This window comes from Copadichromis virginalis, linkage group LG4 (genome assembly GCF_057382275.1).
Source record: "Copadichromis virginalis isolate Kocher_CV1m ecotype Utaka linkage group LG4, C_Virginalis_male_GT1.1, whole genome shotgun sequence".
NCBI lineage: Eukaryota > Metazoa > Chordata > Actinopteri > Cichliformes > Cichlidae > Copadichromis > Copadichromis virginalis.
The window spans coordinates 20,266,153-20,283,677 of NC_140621.1; the positions used below are offsets into that span (position 1 = coordinate 20,266,153).

The 17,525-nt window shown below is 42.3% G+C and overlaps 1 protein-coding gene across 1 annotated transcript; it reads right to left on the minus strand.

Annotated features, from left to right (window-relative positions):
* Positions 1–472: 472 nt before the first annotated feature.
* On the minus strand, positions 473–17,279 carry srebf1 (sterol regulatory element binding transcription factor 1). The gene is made up of 19 exons (XM_085454094.1): positions 16,888–17,279; positions 13,496–14,035; positions 12,014–12,189; positions 11,760–11,897; positions 11,431–11,649; positions 11,185–11,299; positions 10,768–10,925; positions 8,163–8,379; positions 7,862–8,046; positions 7,433–7,694; positions 7,031–7,197; positions 6,613–6,781; positions 6,377–6,485; positions 6,021–6,130; positions 5,055–5,187; positions 4,743–4,908; positions 3,733–3,948; positions 2,952–3,063; positions 473–2,195 (listed from the first exon to the last, which is right to left on the minus strand). Exons 1-19 carry the CDS (start codon positions 16,991–16,993, stop codon positions 1,975–1,977), a joined length of 3,519 nt encoding a protein of 1,172 aa, XP_085310220.1. The 5' UTR covers positions 16,994–17,279; the 3' UTR covers positions 473–1,974.
* Positions 17,280–17,525: the final 246 nt, after the last annotated feature.

Genomic DNA, 17,525 nt, shown 5'->3' on the forward strand with positions numbered 1-17,525 from the left:
ACTGTGTCACAAAGCTCAAATCATATGAACCTGGCTGCTTGAACATGACGAGTTCACTGTATCCGAATGTTTCGACAAATCTACAGCAGCTGCGTGATGCTATCGCACCAATATGTACCAAAATCTCAGAGGAACTTTGTTGAATTCGCCACAAAGTAATAAACGGGGTTCTAACCCAGTATTAGGAAGGTGCACCTAATGACGTGTTCCAACACATTTATTGGCAAGCTTAAGGTCACTGGTTCGATTCCAGCTGGAGACACAAGTCCCCTTTGGGGTTATGTCAGGAAGGGAATCCTGCGTGAAACTCAACCCGAAAAATGGAGCCTTTGCTGACATTAGTCCATATCTGAGTTAGAATTTCAGCCAGACACAATGCAGACATCATCTCAGGTTAGTGTAAGACTTTTAATTATTGATCATTTTTCAACCCGTATTACCCAGTTGTTTCAAATACCACAGGAAACGCTCATTTCTTCTTTACAAAATATTTTAATATTTACATGACGAAAAGGAATAGATGAAGAACATAGAAGAGATGAAAGCATGTCATTGAAAGGTCTACATCAACATTACCTTCAGACATGGTTGCATCACTGTCATCTTAATCCCATGTTTTTCAGTCTTTCACATTAGTCACATGCTATAAAAAAAATATACTGGTCCTGGGACATGTCAAAAAATTTGTTAAAAACCCCCCCAAAACAATCCTCTTAAAAATTAAAACATGGTGCTTTCTCTAGGAAAGAAACCAATAATTGAAAGAAAAAGTAACATTACAGCTACAAATAAAGAAAAGATTTGTCACAGGTTTTCTTTGGAACAAAAGGAAAAAAAGTTAATTATTTCAAAACCTTCTGCATGACATACGCAACTTTTTGTAGTTGTACAAACTACAAAAAGTTGTACCAACAGCTCATGTTTAGCTTGAGCTGTTGATTTACAACTAGCCAGTGCCTACGACAGTCGCATGGGTATGCAACGCTAACCTGATACCGCACAAGATATGCAGCGCCTAGTTTAAAACTGCAAAATAAAGCAAGATTAAAAAAGGAAAAACAGGCATTAAATCACTCTTCTTATGCAAAATACTGCTTGATCAAAGATCATAAGATTATAAATACATATTAAAATATGTACACAGCAAAACAAGAAGGAAAAAACAAACAAAACGCGACCTCTATGAAAATAACCTCATAAAGCCATAATATTACTTATCTCACTGAAATCAGCCTCACAGGCTTAGTGCAGATAGAGAAACGGGGCTCAGCTTGTGAGGCATGATTTTTTTTGTTGTTGTTGTGTTTTTTTTTTTTGTTTTTTTTTTTATTTACCTCGACAGTTACGGTTTAGTGCTTTCCCACCACACAAGCCCACGCGCTCAGACCAATACAAGTTCTCGTTTTTCTCCCACAAAAACACAGATGCCTCATTCTGCAACCAATCAGAGCAGCCCGCCACTCCAGCCCACTAAGCTCTCCGCTAATCGGGAAAAAAAAGAACGAAAGAAAAGTGGGGCGAGTGGGGATACGCCAGTAAACGCAGGGCAAAAACCTCTTTCATACTTCTCACCCTCTCCAGTTTCCATTAGGACACGACAGCTCCTCTTTGTGGGCAAACTGTGGCACTGCAACACATTCTCACCAAGGGATCCTTTTTATTTTTTTATTTTGACAAGAGGAAAATCGTTTTTTTTAATAATCCGCAGCAACAAGAGTGCGAACTCGACAAGTGTTTTGTTGTTTGACTGGGGTGATGGGAGGGACAACGCATGAAGAAAATCCAGTTTGATATGAATCTGTACAAATCTGTTCGATAGCTGCTCACCAAAGAGAGACTGTATGGTTTTGTCTTCTGTCTGTGTGACTTTATATGTTACAGATGTTTATATATATATATATATATATATATATATATATATATATATATATATGTACACAACGTCCATGCGTGTCTCTCAGCACCCACCCCCCTCTAGCTGTTGGTGACAGTGGTGCCGCTGCCCAGTTTTATGATCATTTGCTGGCAGTCGTGGAGGGTCCTCTTGTCTCCCAGCTTCTCCAGGGTGCGGGCAGCGTCGGCCAGCATGCCCACCCTTTGGCCCGGAGCCGAAAGAAAGGACGGAGGAAGGTAGCGGCACGCCAGCATCACAGCCTCCGCCTGCTCCCGCTGGCCAGGCCGCATCTCACACTCCTCTGCACACACACAACACACAAAAACAAAAACAGTTAGTTACTGTGGAATTTCGGGTGATCTTTTTGATGTCGTTAACCAGCAACAGCCAAACAGAGTTTAATCACTGATCTGATTTATAACGAAAACTGAAATGGCCTGCCCTTCTCCAAAAAGCCTCCCACCATCACTTATAAACACAATGACAAATCAACAGCATGTCCCAGCTTCTCTGTCTGCCACAAAACAAGCTAAATGAATGGTAAATAAAGCAAATACTAAAAAAAAAAAAAACTAAAGTAATTGAGTCTAACAATCCATAGATTGCTTTTAGTGTAAAATATATTAAAATATATTGGATTTCACCTGTTTATCCATTTATCAAGTATTCTAAAGAACCTTAGAAAATAATGTAAAGAAATTGTTTTCTAGCAATTCAGGAGGATCTCCGAATGTCTCAAACAGATATATACTTAGTTTAATAAAAAATAAGTCAAGAAAAAGCATCACATCCACAGAATGTAGAAGCTGCACTTATTAAATGCTGGCCCTTTTTTGACTAGACTTAATAAAGAAATACATTTTCAAAGCAGACGGATTAGATAAGGACTGAGTGACATAAATATTCAGAGCTTTCTCTGTTACTTCACCAAATTAAAAATATCAACAGGAGTTATTAAAACAGAATCACCAGTGCAGACTGAATGAAATATCAAATCCACAGTAATATTGTACACACACACACACACACACACACACACACACACACACACACACACCTGTCTTGGCTCCGGGTGTTGCTCTGCGCCGCAGTGAGCGATCCAGAAGCTGATGTGTGCGGGTGGGACTGGCCCCCGCCATCAGCCTGGCCGTAGCTTCATGGAGAAACAACTGGAAAGGGATGGAGTGCAAAGAGAGAGAGGTGAGAGAAGAGGAGGAGGAGGAGGGACGACAGCGAGTGATGATGACTCACACATAATGCTCGGCTCAACCTCTGAGAGACTTTGAAGTCTTGTGAACAATGCTGCTAAACGCTTGCCTCAGGGTGTGTGTGTGTGTGTGTGTGTGTGTGTGTGTGTGTGGGTGGGTGTGTGTGTGTGTGTGTGTGTGTGTGTGTGTGTGTGTGTGTGTGTGTGCGCGCGTGCATGTGTGTGCTGTAACACCTCCCAACCTCACAGAGAACTATATATACCCTGCACTGCCTGCAAATACGTGCACTGGATTATATTTGTATCCATTTCCAATGTGCTGCTCTGTGCCTTTATTAAGTGAAGAAATTCTATTCTTTTTAATTCACTCATTCACGATACATATGCAGCAGATTTGTGTTTTACACTTTCATTAAAGAGCATCTTAAGATTCATCTTAGCATGTTTTGGTTTGGATAGCATGCTGCACTCAGATCCAGTGTCTTTGTATGCAACTACTGAAATAGTTTTCAGTTGAGACAAACTTCAGATTTAGCACAAACTCTTCCCTCATATTAGGCCCAGCACAGAGCTTTGATAAACCAAAAGAGAAAACTTAAAAGACAGAATGTGGTGACAAGGTTTTACATACTCTTCGCATCGCAGGTCTGAAACTCTGTGCCAATTTGCGTAGCGAGCTGAGGTCTTGCTGAAAGCCCACGAGCTCTGGTGGAGAGGCCTGCTGAATGCCCGCAGGGCCGCTGGTCCCCGCTGAGCCTTGTCCCGTGGGAGTGGCCCCTTGTTGCTGCAGACGCCAGACATTTGTCCTCATAACCAGCAGCAGATCGCACAACAGCAACTGGACAACCTAGCGAGAAATAATTAGCTTTAGTGCTCAAATATTCTCAACTTAAAAACAAAAATGAAAAGAAAAGGGAGAAAAAAAGCCCCAGTCTCCACTGACCTCAGAACTGGATACTGAAGTATGATGAATATGTCATGTTTTGAAAAACACCAAGAATTAGACTAAAAAAATGTTTGCATGTTTGTCATACAACACCGCTTCCAGTTTATAAAAATAAGTAATATCCATCACATTTTGCTCAGGATGTTAATCTACAAATAGTTTCAGCTGCTATTATTAAAACAGTCACTTTTCGTTATGTTATGCATCTCTAATCGACGCTAAAGGACATTTTCCACCTCTCCTACGCGAGTGTGTGTTCTGCTGTGAGTGGCCCAGCTCTGTGTTGCACTGCAGGTACATTGCACTCAGCTGAGACACACATGCAATGCAACTACAATGCACTGCAGCTCTGGCCATGCACATACACCGCTGTGAGCTACCTATCCACCAGCATCACCATCTGCTGAGTGCCAGAGGGTAGGACACTGCAGCATCGCAGAGTGGAGATGCTGCGAGGAATTCGCTGTCTGGTGAAGTGTGTCGCTTTGTACTGTGACAAAGGTGCACGTGTCTGTGTGCGTGCATCGTTTAATCACTTTATAACTATGTAACTATTCCCGACACTTTAAGTATTCTTGTGCATTTTTTTCCCCTCGTGCAGATGTTGCCACCTTAATGAAATGTCCCTCCTAGGTGTAATAAACATCACTTACGTGCACAAATCTGGAAGAGATTGTGCCTTTCTTTGTGCGTACCTTGTCTAAACTGGAGCTATGACAGTGTGGTCCCAGGTTGAGGCTGTCTCGGAGCAGGGCGCTGGCCTTGTCACTGTAGCTCAGACTCAATTGGCAGTTTTCTGGCTTGGACAGCAGAGCTCGCACTGCCCTGAATGTGTTCAGACAGGCTTTGGGCAGAAGACTCCTGATAGAAAGAGAGTGGTGGGCGGGCAACAGACAAAGGACACAGGTTAAAGTGGTGTAAGTGTTAGAGGGTGGGTGGGTGTGTGTCCTTAGCCTGGCATTTGCAGGGCAAAGTTCCAAATTCACATCTTTATACGTCTAACTTACTCTGCGTTCTGCAGACTGCGGGGCAGGTGCTCAACCGTCGGATACAGTCTCTCTGCTGCGGCATCATCTCCTTGGAGCCAGTTGATGATCACCACAGTGATTGAGGACCACCACTTAGAATGAGGGTCACAGCCTGGATATTAGAGGAAAAACAGTCAAAGCTGAGACACCCTCAGACAGAAACAAACATGCAGATATTTAAATCCCAGAGTGTCCACTTTCACATTTAGCATGCATGGCGGTGCACCCGTGCAGACAGCTGCTGTCTGCATTTTGACCTCTGAATCAATCTGTTTCTACCCTGGAGGATTTTGACGACTCCCTCACAAGGAAAAAGTACTCCATTTAACACAGGGCAACACACACAGACTTCTAAAACATGTAGCGAGTAACCTGAGGCTCTGCCAAGAAAAGTCTCCTATTAAAATCCCTGCACAGTCTCTCATCCCTCCCGCTCCCTCCTTCCTCTCAAGGTGATCACCAATTTGACAGTGCTGAAGATAGATGAAGCAATCTAGCGAATGCCTCCCTTTCACCTAGCCCTCTCTCGCTCAGATCAGTGATCAGTAAGGACAAAGGAAAGCGGTGGGAGGATGGAAGTCAAAGGGAAATCAAGCTACTTGATCTCTGTAGTGTAAAAATGAACTTTGTCACACAGCTTCTTATTCTGCACGCGCAGTAAAGAAAGAGCAGTGTGCAGAGAAGGCTAATGCAATTATTGCAAAAAAGATAAGTAGCAGTGAAGTAAGGAGTACGCATCTAGACAGTGTAACTGCTTGATGTACTTAAGCAACAGAAACATTTAGAGGCAAGTTCTGATTTTTCTAAAAGCAAATTTTAACCAGATTAAAAAGTCGGTACCATTAGTGATCGCTAATGTTTTTAAGCGCTGAAGATACACTGTCAAAGATTACTTTTCAATACAAATGAGACCGCAAACAGAAACGACAGTTTCCATAGCCATACCTGTGACAGTTGCCATGTTGGACCCAATAGCAAAGGACTGTGAGGTGGCACCAGCCGCATCTGAAGCATTAATCAACAGCTGGAGATATTCCAGGGCATCGGCATACTCGCTGAGGACACACACACACGCACACACACTGAATGGTTATTTTGCCCCACAAATCGTTAAAATAAAACATACCTACAAAAGGGTTTTCTTTTTAAATGCCAAATTTAATTCTGCGTTTATTATCCTCATTCCTTTCTTTGTATGTTGGCGACTCTATGAGAAGTAAACCGTAACTTGTTGCCAAGAAAAGCAAACGAACCAAAAGTTACAAGAATCGATTATATGAAAGCCCGTCTTGATTTCTCACCCGTCTCCCGGACTTGTATTTTTCTCTCCGCGAGGCTGGGCCACACAGTACAGAGCCTTTTCCAGGAGGTGTTCTCTAAATGCCTGAGTCACCTGAGCCAGAGGATCCACTGCAAGGGAAACCAATAACAAATATAAACATCAGAATGTGCCTGCATATTGTAGGCAAGAGGATTCCAAATTAGGTATTGTAAAAACACAGTTATAGACTGAGTGCAAACTTTTGCTTTCACTGACCAGTGTTGCCAGCTTGGCTGTAGATGCTTTCTTTAGGGGTGCTGCGAATAGCCCAGTCCCCATCCACGAAGAAGCGGTGACCTAGTGGGTGACAAAGCCACTGCATGGCTGGGGGGACACTGCCGCTGGAAGATAGGCAAGCTTGACGAGCACTGCTCAGGAACACACGCTGTCAAAAGAAGGAAGAAAAAAAAAAAAGGTTTTGGTTCGGTGTAGTTTAAAATATTACACGTTAGGACAGATCGCAGGATCTTTAATCACCTCAGTGAATGTTTATTAACCATGAAAGATAAATTAAACAGAATGTCAACTCAAAACTGGTTGTTGTTACATCACGTGAGCACAAAAGAAACAGAGTCGGGGTAAAAACACTGCTTATAAATGACTGAGCATGCTTGTGCAAACAACAGGGACTCACAGAGGTGAAATGCAGAACCCTCGGCAAACTGGCTTTGACTCGTAGAGCCGCAGAAACATAGATCTCAGCCAGCGAGGCCACAGGCAGGCATGAGCCAGAACACTCTGCAAGGTTCACTGCACTTAAAGACATGTGCACTGCTGAGAGGTGGCTGCCATTCAGTTTACCTGCAGGCACAGATCGAAGACAAGAAAACAAATTTTTTTTTTAAATATTCACAAAAATTATTTAAACTGGAATTTATCTTTAGACAGAATCTTTTTGCACAGCAAAGACTGCAATGCTTTTTAAACCTTACTTCAAATGTTGCTGAGTCGCTTTGAAATGAATGACAATTCACCTCCTAATGTCCAGCGTGTCACACTGATCTGATCTAAAAGCAGGACTCTTATGGTGACCAACCTGTCATGTGAAGCTGGTGCAAGCGGTGGTAAACCAGGGCGGCATCACGGCTGCTTTTGCAGGCATCCTCCTGCAGGGGGCGATCAGATCGCAGCCCTCCTGCCCTGGCAGCTAGCCAGCGGCCAACCCATAGACGCTGGAGGCAGAATCTTAGCAAAGACCAGAGCGCTGCGCAGGCCAAGTCCAACTGGGAGGTGGGTAAGGGGCGACCGAGAGCCTTCAGACAAGTCCACAGGTTGTGACTGGCTTGAGCAAAATCTCCCTGTGAAGTGTAAAAGATAAATAGTGAGAGAAAACAGACGAAGAGCCACTTTATAGATTCTGTGAGAGTTCAGAAGGATTTCTGATTTAAATATGGTCAAATTCCTCCTTGTGGATCAGTACACTTTGTCAATTGGGCACACGTTGAAAAGAAAAAAAGAAGCATACTCTTGCCAGGTCCAGGTCAGCCTGTTTGCGATGCCTCCAGAACAAGACGGATGATCCAGAATGTGGTCTGGTTACAGGTTCTCCATACACCAACAGCCGTATTAGAACTCCTGATACCAGAATACCGTTCAGTAACCACACCAGTATAGTCGGGAGCATCCAATCCATCCAGCCCCATGAGTCAGCTATAAACAACACAGAGTCATTTAACTGCAAAGAAAATCTATTTATTGAGAGCTAATTATGTGAAATTTGAATCACTGCCATCTGTCTCCCTCCCAGCATTTTCCCCACTCTGTACCTGCGACATCCACACCCAGGACGGTCCTGCCCGCGTGATGGGTGCTTACAGCTTCAGTATTTCCAGATGAGCTGCTACCCGATGAACAGAACAGAGCAGCCAAAGGGTTGAGGGAGAGGAAGAGAAAGGTAAAGGCGCACAACGCCATACGGGAACGGTCCAACATGCCAACGGCACTGCCACCTGCTGTCGACTGGTCCGGCGTGCCTATATTTGGCTGACACACGAGAGAATCCAGAAGGACACATTTGTGATTATTCAGTTTATTAATTCAGGCAGCAACATCAATCTGACAAAAAGTATGAGTAATTACATTTTTGAGGTGTTATAGTGGTTGATTAATAGTTGAGCGCTGTACACAAGCTGTCAAGCATCATGGGTGTTCATGGAGAATTTTTTCGCAGCCAAAAGAATCACGTTTGTATTTTTTTTTGTGTCTATTAAGACTGACAGTTGCAGTGTGGTCAAGGTTTCTGTTGGCAACAGTTTCCTAGATTGTTCATGGGAGCGCCTGTGAAGGAAGTTTAGCAAGGTGAGGTGCTTTAAGCCGTCACCATGGCACCGACCAAACTCCAATTCACAAAAATCAGCTGATGCCAAATTTTATCACCAGAGCACATTTGGGTTAAAGGAAGAAATAGGCCGAGTTCGTGTGACGTCACTCCTGCCGTGACGTCACTCCGGCAAGCACACACGCAAGGCAATGGCGGTGTGACGAGCCAAAAACAGACTCAGGCGAGCTCACACTTTCAGAGCTCGGCACAGACAATGTTCTCTCCCACGTTTGTAGTGCAAAATGCAAAGCTGGAAACGGCAATGCATCTAATCTGAGGAAACACCTGGTCAAACACAAAACACAGCTCGAAGAATGCACCAGATCTGATAGCCCGAAAGCCAAATTCACAATCACTGCAGCTTAATTTAGCACATCTGTCACCAGTGTACAAGAGTGTGAACCAATGGATGATGACGATGATGAAAAATCTTCGTCAGGTAATTAATTAGTAAGTCGGACACGCTGCACGCAAAAAAAACAGGACTTTTTTCACTGTGTTGTTTGAAATTTTAACTCGCGTGCTGTTTACGGCAAACATACACGTCATGTGAGATTGTATATCCAAAGCATTGGTAGATAATCGCAACTAATTATAGCTTAGAATTAATATTAAATGTGTTATAATAATAATAATGATAATAATGGATTGCATTTATATAGCGCTTTTCGGGGCCCTTAAAGTGCTTTACAATACCACTATTCATTCACTCTCACATTCACACACTGGTGGAGGCAGCTACAGTTGTAGCCACAGCTGCCCTGGGGCAGACTGACAGAAGCGAGGCTGCCATGTTGCGCCATCGGCCCCTCTGGCCAACACCAGTGGGCGGTAGGTGAAGTGTCTTGCCCAAGGACACAACGACCGAGACTGTCCGAACCCGGTGTTCACTGCCAGACAGCGACCAAAGCATTAAATAACAAAATGTTTCAAGTGAGAAGTTTGGACTTATTTTTGTAAGAGAAATCTTGGATTTATTATGTCACAATGAGTAAAATACCAAAAAACAGTACCAAAGCCCAGGTACAGGTATCTGTATCTATTCAAATGTGAAAGGTAACCAAGGCTTGTTGTTCCAATAAACAAAAGAAATCCCATACAGATGGCACCATATGCATAAAGGAATAAACAAAGCACAGCAAAAACAGGTTTTATCTAGTTTCAGTTAGCCATATCTCATTTTCTATTTTGAGAATATGCAAATCATTAAAGCAGTCTATGGAAAAAAAAACTGTTGGGGATTCATCACAGTGTGAAGAACTGTGTGGACAAATACTTCCAACAATTTAATGTATCTTAATTTTCATTCCCAACCCATCAATTCACCGCATGGGCTCAAATGAGTCCACTAACCAGTGCTGTGCTGGTGTCCCTGCATCCATAAAAAAACCTATTCTAAACATTTATTCACAGCTGCTGCCCATCTTATAAAAGGCACCATTAACACTAACATATGCTACTATCAAGACAATGTCTTTTTTTTTTTTAATGAAGGGCTTGGCCACTTTGCCAGCACACTACCAAATTGCATGCATCCATCTGCAGAGAGTCTGGCAGCTAAACTGACCTGCCTGCATTCTGACAGGGCTGTCACCCACAGAGCGTCCGTTGTTGTGTTTTTCCTTTCACAATGTGCCAAATGTTCAGACTGCTGAGCAGCTGAAATCCTATATCAAGCAAGCACAGAAAAAGATTGTGCTTTCAGAACTACAGCAACTGTTCTCCACGGTTCCCTCGCGCCTGCTTAAAGGTGACGCAAACCAGCGGGAAACATGCCGGTGTATCTACATTTGTCTTTAAACGCTTTGCTTTTGCTGGCCTCGAATTCAAAATAAGAAAGAAAACTTTCAAAATTTGAAATGTTTTCTTCGCATCATTTTCATGTCAATGCAGGATTTGAATGATTTGCAAATTCAGATTTTTTCAAATATATATTTTACAGAGTCCTAACTTTCATTCAAACGCAAACCTAATGGGAACAAACCATCTGTCCTTGCATCTCTATCCCGAACCCTCATCTCAAATGTTTAGTTTAAATGAGCTCTGCATACCTTTGTGTCCTCTCCCATTGGACTGTCAGGTTCTGAGTCACTGCCACAGTGAGAGAAGGAAGTTGGGGAACCCACGTCAGAGGCTGGCGGGGTGGGCAGCTCGCTCTTCACATCAGCCTGTCCATCCACCTCCATGGCAACCAGGTCCTTAAGAGACTCTGTAGAAAAGGGGTTTAAAAAAAAAAAAAAGATGATGAAGGGAGTAGTTAGAGGGTCAATCAAGGGTACAAAAGAAAAGAAAACCCTACAATACACTTCATTTCATTTTATATTTGTCTTTTCAGGATTAAAAAAATAAAAAAAAAAATCAGCAGTCATTGTTGTTAAAGGTTACCGGAATGATTGACTTTCAAGAAATTGAAATAAAATCCCAAGAGGCTGTTGACGAATAAAGAAAAGAGCATTTTAAGCACATACTGTTTTTCTGGGCTGCCATTTTAAGAGTCATGTTCTCTTGTTTGAGCTTCTGGTTAGTCTGCTGCAGGTAACGGATGTAGTCGATGGCTTTCCTCAGTACTGCAGATTTATTGAGCTAGAAATGAAAGAAAAAGACCAACCGAATTATTAGACCTCTGCTGTTCATGAAAAAGACAACTGGACAAAAAAAGAAAAAAAGAATATGGCATAAAAAGCATGGGATGCTTGTAAATACGTGCTTCTTACTTTAGCATCAGTGCCAGCCACCAAGTCTTTCAGCTCCATGATTTTGTCATTGATGGAGGAGCGGTACCGCTTCTCAATAGCGTTGTGGGCGGTGCGCTTCTCCCCTTTGTGTGGCTGGCCAGCCGGCTTACCACTGATAGCGATGCGGTTGATGGGAAGCTTTTCAGCATCCACCATGACAGGCACTGTAGTCAGGAAAGTACCCCCACCCATGAATGCCTGAGAAAACAGGATGATGTAAGTGCCAGGGTTAACAGCGTGGGTGTAAACTCGACAGCGGTGCACTGTGTGACTTCAGTATTAGGTTTGAGTTCATATTGTGCATCTACCTGCAGCGAAGTGCTCTGTGCTGGGGTGGTGGTGGCCAGGGAAGTGGGAGAAGCTACAGTAGTGACCATGCAGGGGTCAGGCTTCAAAGTGGTCAGCAGTAGACTCTCGGCCTTGATGAACTGGGGCTGAAGCAACACCTGAGGACACCAGGGCAGATAGATGCACCGAAAATTCATTTACGTAAACGAGGACTGCAGTGCATTCGTTTTTAAGTCCATCCAGGCTCGCTCAGAGAACACCTTCACACACTTACAGGTACTTGCTGTACGTGGGCTGCGACAGTTTGAACCGGAGGGCTTGTTGACGTGGTCAGGAGAGGAGATGCAGTTGTCAGCCCTTGGAGCTGAGCCTGAATGGCCACTGGCTGAATGCTCGGCGGTGAGGATGACAAACTGGTGGCAGGAGTGCTCACACTGCTGGGACTGCCAGCTAGAAAAAAACAACAACACATTGATGCCAAAAAGACTTAAATCACACAGGTAAAATTTGAAGTAAAATCCGAGCAATTCCAACTTGAAAGTAACATTTTTATATGTTAAGTATTTGATGGTTTGTGTTAAAATTTCCGTGATCATTTAACGGTGTAGTAGCACACTACCCATTTCAACATTTAAGCTTCCAAAAGAACCGCCAGCTTTAAAAGTAAAAAACACCTGAACTCTTAATTTCATCAAAACTGCATTAGTTTTAAGACTTTGTAGGCAAAAGGTGAACTATGGACTCATTATAAATGCGATACTCTCCAAATGATATGGCCGCTACTTTCGCTTATCTCCACCAAGCTTTAAGAGACATGGATAAAGATATGCACATGCAGTGGACTGTCTACTGTGTACCCACCAATGTTCCACGTCTTGTCCACACACATAAATTTCATTTCACTTGCAAACTCTTACGCAGCTGACCAAAGTCTATGAGATTACGACATTAATTAGAAATCATGCGAGGTTAAATGACCTAGTGTCCTGATAAATGCGATGCACGTGAACAGCAAACTTGCAGGGCACTGGGCATCAGCTGCTAGATTCCATGGTTAACACAAATGTGCTTTATGTGAGCCACTAAAAACATCCTCAGCATTTAACAGAAATATAAATAAACACTTGGAGTTTTTTTCCTTCACAGATGACAATTTGTCATTCTCCCCTTTTTTTCCTTTAGAGAAAAATAACGCTGGTAAATGAGGTTATGTATCTCTATGAGATTCCATTTGTTTGTATTTGAAAAGTCGGTAAAACAGCAGTGCATGTATTGTTGAAAAGAAGTCTAACGACTGAAAGGTTAGCATCACATATTTTAATCAAATCACAATTGACAAAAATGAGATATTAACATTTTCCTTAATAACCCATTTTTTCCCCCTCACTGAATACCTGACACAAGAGGTTTGTCATTTTCACTGCGCAAAAAAAGGTTCAAAAACCTTGAACTTTAACTGTAAATTACAGAACAAAATAAACTGGTTAAGCCAGGTTAATGAAAGTTGTAAAAAGCTAAAGACAGCAGGAAGCTTGCTGGTCAACGATGCAGACAGAACTGGATTAGAAAGATCCAACATCAGACATGCAAAGTCAAGGAACTTGTCTCTATGTGAAGAAACACACTACAATAACATCACAGTTTTATTTTCATCCTTTCCCTTAAAGGTTTTATTTTTAAAGCACAGTTTGATACCCCCTACCATCTAACTCGCACATAATCTATGACTCAATCATCACCATCAGAGAGGGCTTACCTGTGTAGCTGTTTGGGCTGCTGTAGTTGGTCCGGGCCTGAGGCTTTGTCTGTGGTGGAGTCTGGGGTGCAGGAGAGGTGAAGAGTGCCTGAGGCGTTAAGCTGAATGCTGGGTTTGGTCCTGGGGAGCCATTAGGTGAAGCTGCCTGGGAAGGAGCAGACGGGCTGAGAACTGGTTGGGGTTGCTCCACTTGGGTCTGTCTGATGCTTTGAGCTTGTTGTGGGGAGGACGGCTGCTGCCTCTGGGTGGAGCTGGGTACCTGGGCCAGGGGAGACTGCTGGAAGGTGGGAGGCTGGAAGGCTTTGTCTGGGCTGGACGAGCTACGAGTAATAGGAGGGCCCAGCAGTGCATCCAGATGGGGGTTACTGCTTAGGATGGAAGATGAAGATGGAGGTGTGGTAGTGGTGGTTGGGGGGGAAGCTGAGGTGATGGTCTGAGTCAAACCATGAATCTCTTGTATGGGAGGAGCCGTGGTGTATGGAGGGGCATCAAAGAGTCCTCCAAACTCCATGTCCTGGTTGCTGATGAGCTGGAGCATGTCTAAACAGGAAGACAAATCACAGCCACTGTGAATGTTATTGTTCAAGTAGAAAATTTATAGCAATTTGCCAGCTTTAAACAATTAAATATGGACCAAGATCAAATCTATAGGAACTGTAAATTTCTCGAGAAAACTTGTTTAGAGATTGAATTACCGTACTATCCATTTCAGTAGCAAACTGCACTTTAATTACCAATTAATCAACCCACATGTGCTGTGACTGTTTATGATCAAACATCACTGGCAACAATTTCAGTCATGCTAAAGAAAATAAAAACGCAAGTTATCATATATCTAAGTATTATTATTAATATATAATTGCAGTGTAGAGTGGGAATGCATAAAAATGGATAAGGCCAATGTGATGCTCAAATAGAAAGGAGCATCACCTTGAAGCGTGTTTTGGTATTGGGTTTAAAAAAAAAAAAAAAAAAAAAAAAAGCTAAATGGCAACAAACAAAGTTGCATTAAAAAGAAGGTTTTAAAGGGGCTTTATGCAGTCCTGTAAAAAAAGTTTCGTTCAGACCTTTGCAGGCATTCGTTCATGCACAGCTCTTTTAAAGTCTCCCCGCGGCATTTTCTTACCGCGTTGATGTCTGGACCTCAACTGGGTCACTGCAAGACCTTGACTGTTTCCTTTTTCAGCCACTATCTTGTACATTTGCTGCTGTGCTTGGGAGCATTGTCCTGTTGCATGACACAATTTCGGCCAAGCATCGGACAGATGGCCTCACACTTAACTCTAGAATACTTTGAAATACAGAGGAGTTTATGTCAACTCAATCAATGCAGGTTGTTCCAAACACAACCCCCAAGTCATCACCATTCCATCGCTATGCTTAACAGTTGATATTAGGTGTTTATACAGATATGCTGTGTGATGTTGTGCATTATGAATTATTGCTCTAAAACTGTTCTGGTTTGTTTAGCTGCAACTTTGCTCCTGCATGTGCTTTTTAAACTTCAACCCATATTTGTGTTCAGTCTCTTTCCAACTTTACTGTCATTAATGTTAAAATTTAATATGCTGTAGATTATGTAGCTCATGTGTTTTTTTGAGGTTTCTCTGACCGTGAGGTGAATTTGGGACTTCCACAAACCCATGTACTGCGAACCAGAAAAACTTCTGCTTTTATAGAATCCATTCTTTTCACATGACTGTAAATGTAGTACATCACATGTACTTATGACTACAGCAGTTTAAAATTGCTAAAAACTAAATTTTGTTTTGTTTCATCACATTTTCCATTAACACTCAAAGAATTACTAGAAAACTACTTTAAAATATCCCAGCAGGAGATGGGGTGTCTTACGCAGTTTAAAAAACACACTTTACAAGAAAGACTGCCTCTTGTTGCGTTAGAAAACACAGCAAGAAATACCAGGTACAGGTATACAGTACATTTCACACTTTAAGTTTATCAAGCCATTCATCATGTGCGTGCAGCTGTAGGTCCAAGAATCCAAGTGGTATATTATTAATGAGTTATTAATCTTAATTTGTGCTCGTGCACATATGGACTTGTAGGTTTTCATTAGCATGATCTAAAAGATATAAAACATTTTAATATGTATCTTTTCCAGAAGATTTGCTAATTACAAAGATTTAAAACTTGACAAAAAAAAAACTTTACATGGAAAAAAGTGAGATGGCACGTGTTCACTAATCATTTTTTATTCTAGGAAGCAGTGTGCTCTTGAAAGACATAAGACACTGAAATAATTTTCACAGCATTTTTTACAAGGACAGTTGACCGCGTTTAATTTCTCTGTTAAGTGATTCTGAGTTCATGTTGTAACTGCAGTATAAAAAAAGAAAAAAAACGAGCAGCCTGGATTTGTGAAGCAGTGTTGTGTATGAGGTGATCGCTCTTGGCCAATCAGAGCGCATCTCGGAGACTTGCTATGCCGATCAGCCCAAGACAGGAAAAGAGAGGGAGAGCTGCCTGTGGCAATGAGTGTGAGGTTACCATCGAGCAGTGTCACAGAGGGTTACTGTCGGTCAAAGTCAGAGAGATGGAGAGCACGGCCGCAGGGTATGAACACTGTTTACGCAGTGCGTGTTATCTTATTTACACGTCGCCCCCTATCACAAAACACATACTGGCCAATTTAAGAAGACTGACAGAAAACTCCAAATCTTAACAATACTCGAAATACTCTTGTGATTTCGATTGAAGGCTTAAATTGTTGCACGAATTTTATATATGAATCATACTATATATGCTGTTTGTTTTTTGCAAAAACGGGCACGTGGATAGCACTATATTCGCAAGAAAACAAATAAAGTCGTCCACAGAGCATATGGCTAGATTAGTTTTCAACCGATTAATTTGGCATACATAAATACATAAATATTTGTCAAATCGGTCAAGTGAGGCTCTGTGAACCCAAAAAGAGAGGAATGAACGACAGTAACCCCGGTCTATGGAGCACGCTGGGGGCGGGGCGCACACGAAGCTAGCTGTACGTTAGTGTCACATATTCGCCTCATGAAATGCGCTTCTATTTTTCTATTGAACAGTAAGACACACAGACGACTTCTGATATTGCAAGAATCATCGTTATAAATTACTAACAAAACATCCCAAATATCACTTCCGGCTAGCCTCCATATACTTGCTCACTGATAGTTAGCATGTAGCTAACAGTGGATGATGAAAGCTAGCTCTCAGCTTTTAAAAGCTTTTATTTAAAAGATGTCTTTGTATCGAATGTCGTTGTAAGTGATGTTGTTAGTGTGATTATTACATGCAGAACACTTAAAGATACGAAAAGGAATGATAACACGTACGGTGTTACCGGTTTTAGCAACTGTTTTAAGCCAGCAGCAACCATTATATTTTCTTACCATCAATGTCGCTTAGGAGGGCCGTGTCAATATCACTGGGGTCGTTAAGCGACAGTGTTGGATCCAGATTATCCAACGAATGATCGTCAAAAGACAGGCTGTTCATCTTTACTGTCGTGTCTGGGCTTTCCAGTGTAGACTTGACTGACTGTCGGCGAAATCGGAAACTTCTGAGTCCTTACATTTGACAAAAGGACCAAGATCCCTGTCCTTTCGTCACATGCGCAAAGCGAGCTGCAACTTTTCTTATTTTTGTAACTTTTGTGTCAACTAACTGCTCACAACTAGCCCCATCATCATCCTGGGAAACTTGTCAAACCAAGCCAAACACCGACGCTCATTCACTACTAACTTGCTTACAGCGGTAGCAAGAGAAACCCATCCAACCGATGATGATTGACAGTTGCCCCAGCCAATCACCCTCCTTTGAACTAGATTCCCACGTCCCTGTTTCTCAGGCTTGTTTTGATTGTTTGAGTAAATGAGTGAGGGCATGTGCAGTATACGGCCACGATCTAACACAATTTATACACAAAAATCAGATAATGTACAAAAAACAACAAATAATTACAGTAATCGAAGAAGTGATGCCGTGGCTAGAAAATATTTATATGGTTACATTTGATGGGTATGTAAAA